Source organism: Miniopterus natalensis, chromosome 17, assembly GCF_054644295.1.
Source record: "Miniopterus natalensis isolate mMinNat1 chromosome 17, mMinNat1.hap1, whole genome shotgun sequence".
NCBI lineage: Eukaryota > Metazoa > Chordata > Mammalia > Chiroptera > Miniopteridae > Miniopterus > Miniopterus natalensis.
This window is the reverse complement of record NC_142097.1, coordinates 6801136-6815988: the sequence shown is the minus strand read 5'-3', so window position 1 is coordinate 6815988 and position 14853 is coordinate 6801136. Positions and strand designations below refer to the sequence as shown.

General features: G+C 46.5%; 1 protein-coding gene across 1 annotated transcript in view; it reads left to right on the top strand.

The window, feature by feature from the left end:
* The window catches only part of DNAH9 (dynein axonemal heavy chain 9), a 295671-nt gene that overhangs the window by 210403 nt on the left and 70415 nt on the right, over positions 1-14853 (top strand). The window contains exons 50-53 of the mRNA XM_087825845.1: positions 1033-1458; positions 7251-7370; positions 9659-9847; positions 12286-12521. Of these exons, the coding sequence (XP_087681971.1) occupies positions 1033-1458; positions 7251-7370; positions 9659-9847; positions 12286-12521 (971 nt within the window). The remainder of the gene's footprint in view (positions 1-1032; positions 1459-7250; positions 7371-9658; positions 9848-12285; positions 12522-14853) is intronic.

The window sequence follows — 14853 nt, the reverse complement described above, 5'->3', positions numbered from 1 at the left end:
GTGCCCTCCCTCTGCCGGAGCCCAAGGTGAGTAGCTGCACATGAAGCTTTGTGCATTGGCTCTTTAAGAGGGGGCCTGCATTTCCAGCCATCCCCTGCTAGTATCATTTACAAATGTACTGATTATATTTTATATCAAAAACTAATACATTCATTCACTATTTGGAATATGTTTTGGTCTTTGAAATAATACATAGGTGAATTACTGTGTAGAATGCTCAGATCTTCTGTGAAGTATTATAATGTAATGCCATTTACTGAAGGAGCATGTTAGAACATTCATTACATAGTTAGTAGCAGTTTTATTTAGCTGCACATATAACTTTGTGCATTGGCTCAAAGTTTGTGCTTAAAACAGTGTTTCCAAATCCTCTTTGCACACATCTTTCTAAGAGTGTACGAAACTTCACTACAGGTTTAAACAATACAGAGCTCATTGAAACCCCAAAACTAGAGTTTTCTCAACAGACTTTGCAAGTAGTGTGTGCAAATGTATTGATTTTACATTATGCTATAGACTAATGCATGCATTGACTATTTGGAATATGTTTTAATCTTTGAAGTAACACACAGGTGAATTACAGGGTAGTTAGAACAAGCTCATGGAACAAAGCAGTTTAATTAAAGGGGAAAAATTAGTTGGGGTACAGTGCTATTCTCTTCACTCCAGGATGGAAATTAATTTATAATAGCCTTATCTTTTATTCATGGCAAGCTGCGTATTTAGGAGTACGTTGGCATCCTTATATTTTTCAGTTGAATGTGAAATAATTGTGTGTTTCTAACGGGCTGCGAGTTGGTTGGAGTGCTGAGAGCACATAGCCGAGTGCCTGCTAACCGTCAGGGAAGCCTGGAGCCTCTGGGGAGAAGCTTCGCTTCCTTCTGATGAGTCACGATATTTAAAATTCTGAGGGCTGCTGCCAGCTGCAGAGCAGCCCTTTCAGGCTGATCGCTCAGAGCCTGACTCCCTTAGTGGCCAAGGACAGAGAAAGTGCATTCGCTTTCCTCTGACGACCGCCCCCTCTCTCCTCAGACCAACCTGACAGAGCTGAAATCCTTTGGCTCCCCGCCTCCAGCGGTCAGCAACGTCAGCGCCGCCGTGATGGCCCTCATGGCCCCCGGCGGCAAGGTGCCCAAGGACCGGAGCTGGAAGGCCGCTAAAGTCGCCATGGCCAGAGTGGATGGCTTCCTGGACTCCCTCGTCAACTTTGACAAAGAGAACATTCACGAGAACTGCCTCAAAGCCATCAGGCCGTACCTGCAGGACCCCGAGTTCAACCCTGAGTTCGTGGCCACCAAGTCTTACGCTGCCGCGGGCCTCTGCTCGTGGGTCATAAACATCGTGAAGTTCTATGAGGTGTTCTGCGAGGTGGAGCCCAAGCGCCAGGCCTTGAGCAGAGCCACCTCGGACCTCGCAGCCGCCCAGGAGAAGCTGGCGGCCATCAAGGCCAAGGTCGCGGTAAGTGAGCCGGCGCCCTCTGACCCTGCGGGGCACCTCCTGCAAACAGCACCTCTGCCATTCCCAGAGTCTCGAAGCAGGGAAAGCCTGGCTGTTACGCAAAATTTCCTGCTTTTTCAATAGAGGCAACTTTTTAAATTTCTTTCTCAAACACTATATAGTCCAAACAAGGCACTGGACCGTCGGTTGACGCTTTGGCCCTGGAAGGCTTTTCCTTTTCCCTGAAGAAAGGAAAGATGGCATTGGGTGTGTACAGTAGACGAGCAGTGCTATACACGAGACCAACTGTTATCTCACTGAGAGCAAGTGAAGTTAGCATTTTTGAGCATCTGATAGCTGAGGATAAAACGTCAGACATGTGAGATTCTTTTTCCCCTTTGAAATGCACATTTTAGCCACCTAACCTCACCTTTTGCATCTATTACCTTCAGTTCCGTCCACTGCCCTCCTGCAGCACGCTCAGCAGTGTGCGCACGAGGCCTGCTCAGTGTGGTTTGTGTCATCTGCATTGTTTCATGAGAGCTTTTAAAAGCAAGTCCTATATTGACCATAAATATAAAACTAGGAGGGTCATTAGTTTTTGTTAACCCCTTATTGGTATTTGATTATACCTGCCTCACCCAGGACAGGGGTTAGGGGTGATCTTGGTCTCAAACCTATTTGAGATGTCCCTTGCTGTTCAAATGGATAATCTTAAAGTGAGTTAGAACTCAGAGCCCTGTAGGATGACATAGCAGCTGAAACCCATCAGCAGGTCTCACGTCCAATCCAAGCTGTAACATTTGCTTACATGTAACCTTTAGAAAGGTCTTTAAAATGCCCAAACTTCAGTTTCCTGGAGTAAAATGGACACAGTCATGTCCCTGCTTCATTCAAGGAGAAAATGCATGTGAGCAGGAGCCCAGAGCCTGGCCGGTGGTCACACAGGGAGCTGCTGCTGTGAGGGAGGTTACAGCCACCATTACCACTGCAGCCTGCCCCCTGCTCCCTCGCCTCCTCCCGGGCCACATGCGCTCTCACAGGCACATACAGCCCTGGCAATCAGTCCGTCCAAAACATCAATCCAAAACATCTCCTGGATCTTTTGTTTCCACACGTGCATTCCAGGCAAATGAGATTCTCGCTGCAAGCTTCTCATGCTGATAAAGAGGGTTTTTACAAATTGTGAAAAGCAGGCTTGTAGACGTGCCGCACACTTCATGTCCTGGGCTTATTGATAGTTGGATTAAATCCTATGGCTAAAGGCTATTTCAAAGATCACTGCAACCAATCTCTCTATAAAGAAAAGGTGCTTTTTGACAAAGCCAGTAAACCCCTCAAGATGGTTGCCTTATAAATCCAGATGTTAATAGGCCAGTTTATTTAAAGCAGGTGATCATCACCATAGCAGTGCCCCCCTTCAAAGAACACTAGGTGCAAAACACCGTAACGTCCAAGGACTGCTCTGAGTGAAAATACCTCCCGATCATGTTCATATGCTTCGGTCTCTCCCAGAAAACAAGAACTGCACTTTCAAAGATCCCTTTACTCAAGTTATTTAAAGGAACATTTGGTGCAAAAGGGATGTTTGCAAAATGTTTATACCTTTCTCGTAGCCAACATTCACAGTACAGGCCTGCTCAACCTGTGAACGCAATGCGCATGTTTTAAGTACTTGGCTACCTTAGGAAGGCACTTCTGTTCTGCCAAAATATTTTTTGAAAAAATGTATTTTCACTTTTAACAACCTCCTCTCCATCCTTTGCTTATTCGCATGTCTATTGACACCCCAAGAGTTAGACCACTCCCCCACCAATAACAAAGGAGACTCTCGAACACCATCTCTGACATGGAGGCCCACCCAGAACAAGGAAATCTTCCCGATGAGCCACTGAGGCCATCACTAGCCTTTCCCAGATGCACTCCACCCCACCCCATGCTTTATTTTTAGAATTTTAGGATAATTTCAAGTCAATAGTCTATTCAAGATGCTTAAAGTGAAAAAAGTATATTTCAAAACAAATTATACAATTATAATTTCAATTTGATTATACATATAATTATAATTCATAAAAATATGAATAGTGGTGGTTAGTGCTGCGTGGTAGGTTTTAGATGGTGTTTGTTTATCTGTATTTTCTTTTTTTCTATAATGAACATATTGTATGTTGTTACAATTTATAAAAGTAATAGTAATAAAAACAAGGCATTGTCATGGAGCATATATTCATATAAGTAAAATATCATAGAGTAGAGAAGGGCTTCTAATGAGAAACAACAGTCTTCTGCCCTTTAATTATTCTGTCCGTTTCAACTGGTTGTTGATGCCACTCAGAGCTTGCTACCCAGTGGCTTAAGTGTGTTGTATTTGGTCCACACATAGTGTTTGAAAGTATTTAATTAGTTGCCAACATTTAAAACAACAGGAGCTCCTTGTGAAAATTTGATTTCTGGCCTGGCTGGTGTGGCTAACTGGCTGAGCATTGACTCATGAACCAAGAGGTCACATGTTCAATTCCCAGTCAGGGCACATGCCCCAGGTTACAGGCTAGATCTCCAGGACGGGGCCTGCAGGGGCAGCCAATCGATGTTTCTCATCATGGATGTTTCTATCTCTCTCCCTCTTCCTTCCTCTCTAAAAATCAATGACATAATTTTAAAGATTTTTTTTTTCTGGCCAGTATTAAAATAATAAGATTCCCAAATATCATTAACTGACTCTGGAGTTAAGTAGTGGTTTCCATTCAAGTAGTTTTGCCATAGTCCCCACATTTCTATGTTTTTCAACACCAGATTCATCAGACCAGTTTACATTATCTTCACAGCCTCTGCTCCTTTTAGTCCCTGTCTCCTGTCTCAGTACTGTGCTGGCATCCTCATGTCTTGATGGACCTTATCCAGGCAGTTAACTTTCTGCTAGATGAGACTCTAAGGTGTTCATCTCCATGTCTTCCCAAAATCGTTATGGCAACTCTTTTGAGTTGATGTAACCTTTATTTCTTGTTCCATCACATAGCGGTAGCTTCCTTGGAGCCCTCAGCTTTCAAGGTGAAGTTATTATTCTTTCCCTCAGCTTCCTCCCTGCCTTCCAACTCCCAGCTTCTGTTATCACTGCTTATCATTACTGTTGCTTTTGAGTCACCAACATTGCAAATATCTGCATTCCTTTCTATAACCAGTATTAAGTGCCCCATGCTCTGCCCCCTGACTGATTCTAAGGGTTGAAAAATTAGTCAATTCCCTTTATATTCTGTGAACAAACATGTCTATTGTTCATAGCAGATCTAAGGTGTACTCTATAATTATATTGCCTTTCTTATACAACCATTTTTCCACCCTGGAGCTTCTACTTTCCTTTACCTTTTTTTTCTTCCATTAGTTCCTTTTGCTTAGTCTCAATTATTTTTAAACTCTCCATCAAACCCAGTATTCTATCAAGTCACCCTTTCCCTCCAAGACTTTTCTCCCGTATCTCCAACCCAGAGCTCCAGTGTTAACACATTTCACTGCTCTCTTGGATTGGTTCCAGTGACTCCTGGACCCCATACCTTCTCCTTTCTTAATTTCTTCTCTTGTTTTGCTATGACTCTTTCTTAAGTAACTTTCTCAGAAGTGTTAGGTAAGAGGTAAATTTTCTGAATAGTTCCAGCCTGGAAATGTCTTTATTATTAAGCTGAACTGACAATTTTGCTGAGTATTGAATTCTGAGTTGCTAATTTTTTCTCCTTGGAACACCAAATGCTTTATCATCATCCGGTGAGAAGTCTGATGAACAGCGAGGGTCCCATTCCCTTATCAATGCACTATATTCCTCTCTTTCTGGAAGTCTTTTAAATTCTTCGTTCTTGGTGTCTAAAACTTTACATTGACATGCTTAGCTACCTTCCTTTTTTTTTATTCATTGGGCGTGGCATGTAGAGACTTTCCTTCAGTTCTAAAAAATTATTTTGTATTATTTCTTGGGTAATCTCCCTTCTGTTTCCTTTTTCATTTTATTTTCTTGAACACATATTGGTTGGATGTTAGACCTTCTGATGGACCCGCTATTTTCTGTAATCTTTCTGTTATTTTATGTTTTCTAATACTTTCTAGATTTCTTCAAACTTATCTTTTAACCCTCCCCTTGAAATTATTATTTTTTTACATTAACAATAATAATAATTTCCACAATAGTTTTGAGTTTTCTATTCCTTTTACTAGCATCCTTGTTTTGTGGATGAAACAGCATGAATATCTCTGAGACACTAATTATGAAGGATTCTATGCTTTGTTGTTGTCTTTATGCTTCAAGTTATCTCCATTTCCCAGGTCATATTTTCAGTTCTCGTGCTCCTTAATCTAGGCTTTCATCAAACATCTCCTTGTTATTTCTTTTACAAGAGTCATGTGACCAGGAGCTGATTATAGCTGTGCAGGTGAGGGCAGAGCCAGCTGATGGACAGAACTTACTTTCAAGATCAGATGAGTTATGCTGGATGCATCTGAAACACCAGAGTGTGTTGTCTTTTCCCTGCCACCGTCGATTCTCCTGCCTGGTGAAACAGATGCCTGGTGGCACCGCACACTGAGCGTGGAAATAGAGATATTGAGTGGGGAATTAATATGCTTCCAATTGACCCTCTTATTTCCAGCATTCCCTTCAACCACACCTGACATTTCCAAGTCCCCAGGGTACATGGGGCTCTGCAGGGCTGATCAGCTTCCCCTTTGGTGAACCAAGGCCAACTCTAGGTCGCAGCTTCCTCTGCCCTGTGCTGGCAGTTTCCAATCCTCTATCAGTGTGGTTTTCATAAAGCTACTGGGATCTTTCACCTTCCAATGGCCCATAACATTCGCTTGGTGTTATGGGCTTGTGCTTGAAAAGCATTTTAGAGAATTCTCAGGAAGAAGTAAATGAGTGTGGCCAACCTGCCATTGTTAATTGCATGCCTGGCCACCTGCTTTTCAAACTGCCTGGCCCTTAATTTATTTCCCCTGTAACTTGGTAATGACAGAAGAGCAGCCTGAACCCAGGTTACTGAATAGACATAATGCATTTGGAGGAATCAGCCATGTGTCTGTGTGACTTTGTATATGCAAATATGTATTCTGGGGGCAACAATGTCTGTGTGCTTCAATTCTAAATTCTTAATAAATTTAGAAAAAATTTAAACCATGTATTTTTTTAATGTCCCCATACTTTAGAATAATGGAAGAGAATAGATGAGGTTAAGTAAAGGTTATCTTATGCTCCTAGGACCTTAAAGCAAAGCGGGGGGGGGGGGGGGCACTTAGTTTGTAGACAGCCCTACCCCAAACCATAGACCTGCTACAGCGGGCACTGTGTGTGATCCGCCCAGGCCTCCCTGGGTCTTTCTGACCATTTTCAGGCCTCCAGGCTTCAGTGAGCTTTTGCTTCTAAAAGCAGCACCTGCAGCTTCCTGGGAAGCTACTAGAGCCCATGTTTCTTGAATACAAGGAGAGAGAGAATGTATGCGCCCCCTTCCATGTCCATCACCCCTCCTGGCCCTGAACCAATGACTGAGGAGCTGGAGTAGGAAATCCTAGCTGTCTCACTCGGGGCAAGGCTGCTCTGGACTCCCAGTCCAACCTTCTCCCTCTGGGACCTGGCTGAGTCCTCACTGGGACTCTGCCTAAGATCACCCCTAATTTGCCTTCCTTTCCTTCCCTGCCCTGCTCCCTGCCCCCCTCGTCCCCATAACTTCCCCCAGGGGACTCTTCCTTAAAAATGCCTACACAGGAATCCTGTCTCAGAAGCACTGGAGGTGACGGGGGCTGGACTTACTGACACACCTGTGTTCCTTCCTGGACAGCACCTTAATGAAAACCTGGCCAAGCTCACAGCCAAGTTCGAGAGAGCCACAGCAGACAAACTCAAATGTCAGCAAGAAGCTGAAGTGACCGCAGGCACCATCTCCCTTGCAAATCGCCTGGTGAGTGTGGGGCTCAGCAGGAGCTTTAATTACAGTAGCAGAGCTGCAAGTGACACAGAGGCTGAAAGATGAGCCAGCTCTGTGCTGCTTTGGCTGGGGGGGTGGGGATATTAAAATGTGCTGGGGTGCAGGGACTGAGTCCTAGGAAAAGTATGAACACACACCCTGGGCTGATCCAAGTTTCCCTAGAGAGATGGTTGGGGGAATGAGGACACTGGCTCCACTGGGCAGCCCAGGCAAGGTGTGACATGCTCACTCATGTGTATTGACCGGGGGAAGTGTTAAAGACCAAAGCCAGCATTTGATAGACAGCCTCTGAAGCTCTTACCTGTGTAATGTCTGATCATGAAGGTGTGGCCAGGATGGGAAGCTGAGGTAGAAGTGGAAAAGAATGAGACTTTTCTGACCCTGAGCATTTCTGAATGTGACCTGATCTGTATGCACACACACACACACACAGGCTCTGGCCTCCTTGAAAACAATTTATCAGATGTTCAGAGCAGGGTGCTTATGCTATGGGTACCTGAATATTACATTACTCCAAAACTTAGAAATGTAACAAAATAACCATTTCATTAAATCTCACGAGTTTGTGGGTCAGGAATTTGGACCGGGTTCAGCTAGCAGGTCATTCTGCTCCACGTGGTGGCCACGCTGGTTTGGAGTGTCTAAAACGACTTTCTTAACATGTGATTGGCAGGGCCCCTCTCCCTCTCTGTGTGGTCTCAGGCCTCTCCAACCTGAGTAGCCGGGCATCTCACATGGTTACTCAGGGCTCCGAGAGCAAGTGCTCTGGGAGAGAGGAAATAGAGGATCCCTGTCTCTGAGGCATGTGACTGGGAGCCGCACAGCAGCTTCTACAAGTTCTATTGGTCACAGCAGTCACAGGTTCAGGGAGAGCACACAGACACCAGCTCTGGAAGAGAGAAGTGTCGGAGGATGCGTGACCTTTTAAAACCCCTTATGGCTTATATGTTCATCGTATGTCAGCTAAGATCTTGCAAAGCAGTGCCCACAGGGTGTGAGTTCCCTTCCATCACTATCGGTTACATCACCTTCTTCACCAGCAAAGGGAAGTGGGAGCCATACCTTTTTATATCCACTGCATCCAGTCTGTTTAAAAGCAAAGCCAGATTTTCTAGTTTAGGGAGAAATGAGTCACAAGAGTTGGTGCACTGAGCTGCACCGCAGTGAGGAGAGGCTGTACCACACTCACATATCTGCAGTTGTTTGCTGAGCCCGCTGCTGCTTGACTCTGAGATGACCCATCGAGCTGAGCAGTCTGGTTTAGAGACAGACAGCTCCTCTGCAAACATGCAAGGCATGGTCCCCTCCTAGCTGGCCCATCTGTGTTCAGTTCCCTGCCTGGTTTCCAGAATGCCTGGCTGGAGCATTTTCTGAGGTGGGCCCCATGGGAGGTGCTCTGCTCTAGGAGTGGGATGTGTGGGCTCTGAGGCCACCCTTGCCTCCACCAGCCTAGAAGTGCTGATGAGGTACGGCATCTCCCTGGTCCTTACCTGTATAATCCAAAAATGGCCACGGCAATGGTTGGGCTGGCGAGCCCCCAAGATCTCTCCCAGCTCTGGCATTCTACGATGCCATCTTTCAGAGAAGAAAAAAGAATAAATGTTAACACGGAAGCTAAGCTGCACCATACACCTAGCAGTTCTCTGTAGAAAGGATGCCTCTGCTCCCCGGAGAGAGTACCCCCAGAATGGTGTGTCCCCCAAAGCAGGCCTGGCAGAGTCAGGACGCATTCTGCAGTCTTGCAGCTCTGTACATGCCCACGTTTCAGTACTTCCAGCTCTATTTCTTAATTACCATGTCTAGCTCCCACCCACTGTGAATTATTTATAGCGCAGGAAATTAATTTTATTTATTTTCATATCTCAGCATTTGACGAGGAGAGGGGAGAGGTGCAAAATTTTCTAATATGTTTGTGAACCGGTCACTGTGCTGAGATTACATATGTGGTCACATTTAAGCTTTTCAACATCCCTGTTAGGAGGGTGGTTTTATCTCCATACCTATAAAGGCAGAGCCTGGGAGCCTGCATTCAAAGCCTGTCACCAGTCCACAGCCCACACAGCACACAGCACAGAGCAGGGCTTGTTTGCTGACTTGCCTGCTAAAGCCAGTACCCTGACCCTAGCCCTAACCCTCGGGATCAGAAGGGACGTATGAATGATGTCCTGAGTCTTCTGCTGGTGGTGTGTGCTGTGCGCTCTTGGGACTGAGCCCACCGCTCTGTGACAGGTCTTCTCTCCTCTCTGGTCTTTGAAATGTAGGTGGGAGGACTTGCTTCCGAAAATGTGAGATGGGCGGAAGCTGTGCAGAACTTCAAGCAACAGGAAAGCAAATTGTGTGGAGACATTTTACTTATTACGGCCTTCATTTCGTACCTCGGTTTCTTTACAAAGAAATACCGGCAAAGCCTCATGGATGGGACCTGGAGACCCTACCTGAACCAGCTGGAAGTACGTACAGCCAGAATTTCCCCTGCCCACACCAGCCTGTGGGCTCCAATGAGCTCACATGACAACACTAACCCAAACCTTCCAGCCCCCGCTTGCACGCTGTCTCCCACCACGACTTGAGCATCCGCCAATGATCACTTGCATCCAGGAGGGAGACATATGCACCACATCCTTCCACACTGCCCCTGTCACCACCCATGGCCCTCTGGTCAGGGTTCGGCTACAGTTGTCTGAGGACAGCAGCTTTCTCCTCAATGGGGCCCTCCACGGGATCTCTGGTCCCCTGCCCAGCAGGCTGTCTCCTGACACCCCTCAAAATGATAAGCCCTGAGCAGCACCAGCACCACCACCACCTTGTGCTTCCCTCCAATCTCACTGCTCTCGAGCCAAACGCCACAGTGGCAGCAGGCACAAGGCCCCTGCCCCAGATTCTGCACTGCACCCGTTCCCAGGCCCCAGTGCTGCAGGGGCTGTGCCCACGGCTCACAGACCGCTGGATGGGGCAGCTTTATCCACGCCTGCCCTGCGGACTCAGCTGGTCCTCTGAGTGTCAGCTGCTGGATTTTGCCCCCAGCGCCTCCCTCTACACTGACGTGATGACGTGGAGAAATGCTAGTCCCCGACAGAAGGGGCTCAGGGTGTGTCTGGAGCTGTAGTCAGAATAACGCCTACTGTTGCCTTCACACTTCCCATCACTCAGTTCACATATTCACTGCGTACTGAGCTGGGCCTCCGACTCCACGAGGCAGAAGCTACAAGACCTTCCAGCCAGGACACCCGCAGGCAGTTCCCAGACCAGGGAGGAGCTTAGCTTCATAACGAGCCACCGCAGCAACTTCGCACAGAAAGTTCGTGCCCACAGCAGGGGCTGGATCCCAGAACTTGTCTGCAGGGTCTCCCTTGAACACAAAACCCAAACTATCTAGTGGTGACTGGTTTCACAGATCAGCTCACAAAATCTCACTCACCTGGTGATTTGCTGAATAATGCTAGAAACTGTTACAGCTCTAGGAAATAAACAAGAATAAAGCTCTGTATTTATCTTGAGCACTGTGAAAGAGGAAATTGTTGAAAGGACAATCGTTAACCTAGTGAACAAAGATGGTGGCAGCTTAGCGAGGGTGTTTCTGGTTTGGTTTGGGGTTCTTAGGCATTTTTGTGCCATGGACCCTTTCAGCAGCCTGGTAAAATCGACGGATTCCTTCTCACAATAGCAGTTTTCAGTGCATAAAATAGGATGCATAGATTGCAAGGGAACCCGATGCTCTGTAATTAGATTTCTGGTCCCAGGGTAAGGACCTCCAGTGGTCTCCCTTTCGAGGTTTGCTTGATGGCACAGCCGGGCCCACGCGTAAACTGAGCAGGTATGAAGGGAGGGGCAGGAGATGTTCGCAGAGGTTTTCCAGGAAGACAAACTGCACAGAAGAGAGAGATGGAGGGGCTCAAAGGACATATGTGTGAACCCCAAAAACATTCTAAGTGAAAGTAGCCAGACACAAAAGATCACATATGGTATGATCCCTTTTAAGTGAAATACCAGACTAGGTGAATCCATAGAGACAGACAGCAGGAGAGTGGTTGCTAAGAGCTGGGTAGGAGAGAACGGGAGGTGACTACTGATGGGTACGGGGTTTCCTTCGGGGGCAGTGGACATGCTGCAGAACGAGAGCTGATGGTTGCACCATGCTGTGAATATTACTTCAATTTTTTAAAAAGTATCGGTCCCCGATGGGACATATCACTTGTACAAGAAGTAAACAAGCTGAGAGAGGTCAACAGAGACGGGAAAGGCAGGGTCTGGTGCACACACGGGCAGCCGCCGGGGGGTGGGCTGGGCGGAGGGCTCGGGCCGGGAGGCGCGCTCACCAGTCCCCCGGGGCACCAGCGGCGGGGTTGGCAGAGTCCCGTCAGCCGGGGTGTGGGGTGTGGGCTGTGGGAGGTCCTGGGGGAGAAAGGTGAGCATCTCCAGGCCTCTGCACGCGGGGCCTCTGTCAGCGGGTGCTGGCGTAGCTGAGAGGACACAGTGGGTGGCACAGATGGGAGAAAGCCCGGTAGGCACGGGGCCTGGTTCATGAAGCACACACGAGAAGCACAGAAATGTTGTAAGTTAACACGGGTAAGGGCATGGAAGAGAACACTGACTCAGAGAGAAACGGCCTCCGGGAGAAACCTGATTTAGGTGAGGAACACCTAATATACTGAGGAGCGAAGGCAGGCAGGCTGAATTTTTGCTGTTGTTCATCCGTCAAGAGAAAAAATACTATCAGGACTTAAGAAACCTGCTTCCAGAAATAATCACACATCCAGAAAAGGGTTTCCTCAGTGGGATTTTAATACTCTGTTCAAGGAGCTTGTCACGTTAGGGAGCTGCGGCGTGTCCCACCCCCAGCCCCGCGGGCACGCTTCCCCTCTGAGCGCGTGGCATTTCCTCCCATCAGGTTCCCATCCCGGTCACCCCCGGCCTGGACCCCCTGAGGATGCTGACCGATGACGCCGACGTAGCCGCCTGGCAGAACGAGGGCCTCCCCGCAGACCGCATGTCCGTGGAGAACGCCACCATCCTCCTCAGCTGTGAACGCTGGCCACTCATGGTGGACCCTCAGCTCCAAGGCATCAAGTGGGTGAAGAACAAATACGGCGAAGACCTCCGGGTCACCCAGATGGGTCAGAAGGGGTAAGTGGCCCAGCACAAAAGGCCCCGCTTTTGCCATTTATGCAGAGAAAAAGAGTATCCTGAGCAGATCTTAAGCCCCAGTGGATTGCTTCTGCTCGCCTGGCCCCTCCACGAGGTCTCCCATGCTCCTCCTCCCATTTTAGGAAACATCTCAATGCAACATGCGTGGGTACTGAGTCTCTGATTTTCTTTCTCATTAGAAATCATCAGCCTCTTAGCCCATTCAGGAGCCCCCGCTCCGCTACCCCTGGCATTCATCCTCCCATCTCTTCTTGAGCATGTCCTGACTCCTGAAACATCACATCTCATTGTCAGGCTGTGTTTTACAAAGTCTTCCTCACATTGAGCCCAAACCTGCCTACCTTAGGTCTGTCCTACCTATCACTCCCACCTCTGCCCCTGAGCCACATCGAACAAACCTAAACTCTCTTTCTCCTGAGGAACGATTGGACATTTGCAATTGGATGCATGGCAGCCAAGTTAGTTACGAAAATTTCAGGGCCCTCCGTGCCTGCCATATGGCTTTGAACTTACAAGATAGGGGAGTCACTACATGAACGGACATAAATACCAGGGAGAAGGTCTGTCCAGCACCCACCACACTTCACAGGCCCAGGCCTCAGCATCTCTCACCCCATCGCCTCATTAACCCTGTTACAACTTAGCCCATTAGTTTCAGTACTCAGTTTTTATTCTGTGCATTAGGATACGGGAGAGAAATAGGGTGGAGCAATGAGGGAGAGGGAGCAGGACCCAGGTCACGGATTAGTGGGTTGATATGTGCCAGTCTTGGTGGTACAAGTTTATTTCAAATGCTTTTTCAGTCCACACAACATATAAGGTTAGTGTTATAGGTACCATTTCACGTTTGAGGAAACTGAGATTCACAAAAGTAATTTCTCCAAGAGTACATAGGTTTAAAAGCAATGAATATTTATACACCCGTGGGCATAACAGCATTATTTACAAGAGCCAAAAGGTGGAAGCAATCCACATGTCCATCAACAGATAAATGAATTTTTAAAATGTAATATATACATACAGGGACTATTATTCAGCTTTAAAAAGGAATGAAATTCTGACACGTGCTTCAATGTGGATGAATCTTGAGGACATCATGTTAAGTGAAATAAGCTGGTCACAGAAGGACAAATACTGCATAATTCCACTTATATGGGGTACTGAAAGTGGTCATATTCATAGAGACAGAATCTGTCCCCCAGAGGACGGGGGAGAGGGAGATGAGGAGTTATTGTTTGAGGGGGTACAGGCTTTCAGTTTTGCAAGATGAAAAAGCTCTGGAGAGAAGTGGTGGTAATGGTAACACAGTGTCAATGTATATAATGCCACTGAATTTGCACTTAAAAATGGTGAAGGTGGTCCAGCCAGCCTTGCTCAGAGGTTGAGCATCAACCCGTGAACCTGAAGGTAAGGGTTTGATTCCCGGTCAGGGCACATGCCCAGGCTGTGGCTCGATCCCCAGTAGTGGTTGTGTAGGAGGCATCCGATCAATGACTCTCTTGTCATTGATGTTTCTCTCTCTCCCTTTCCCTTCCTCTCTCTGAAATCAATAAAAACATTTTTTTTTAATGGTGAAGGGTAGATTTCATATATATTTTATCAGAGTTAAAATTTAATTTTTTTTTTAAATGGATGGAGGCAGTATTTGAACCAAGGTGATCCTCACTTAGAAATACAAGGTTTATTCACTTGAGCCCACAGCCACCAATGTGAGGTTTGCTGCTCTGAGCACATGGCCCAAACATGCTTGTCCAGAGGTCCAGCTCACCCAGGGTTGTTTACATCAAACATGCAATGCTACAAAAATAGTTAAACAAAGCAAATATTGAATACCAGAATGGATCCATTTTTTATAGAGCAAACTTCGGTGAGAAATGCCATGATACGTTTAATTAAATTATTCTTTTCTAACTAGCCAGTAACTGCATTTTAGAAAAAAGCACTCTTGCCTATATCCCTAATACCAAAAACAGTGCTTAACGCATAGGAGGCCCTCAGTAAACATCTGTTCAAATAATTCTCTGTTCATGTCCATTGACTACTTTTGTGTTAGATGGTTTTCTAGATGTGCTACCTATTATTTGAATGCAAGTATTATATTATGTATAATACGTGTTGAAACTCTTTAGTATAGTCCCCCTTCATCATATGAGTGCGTCATTTGTCTTTTAATGTTATTTGTGGGGTTGGACATACTACAGTTTGTTCAGATTTGTCACTCATTTCTTCCACAGAGCATGCTTAGAAAAGTCTTTTTCTGTCCAGAAATTATGTAAATATTCACCTAGATTTTTTATTTTTTTATGGGGTT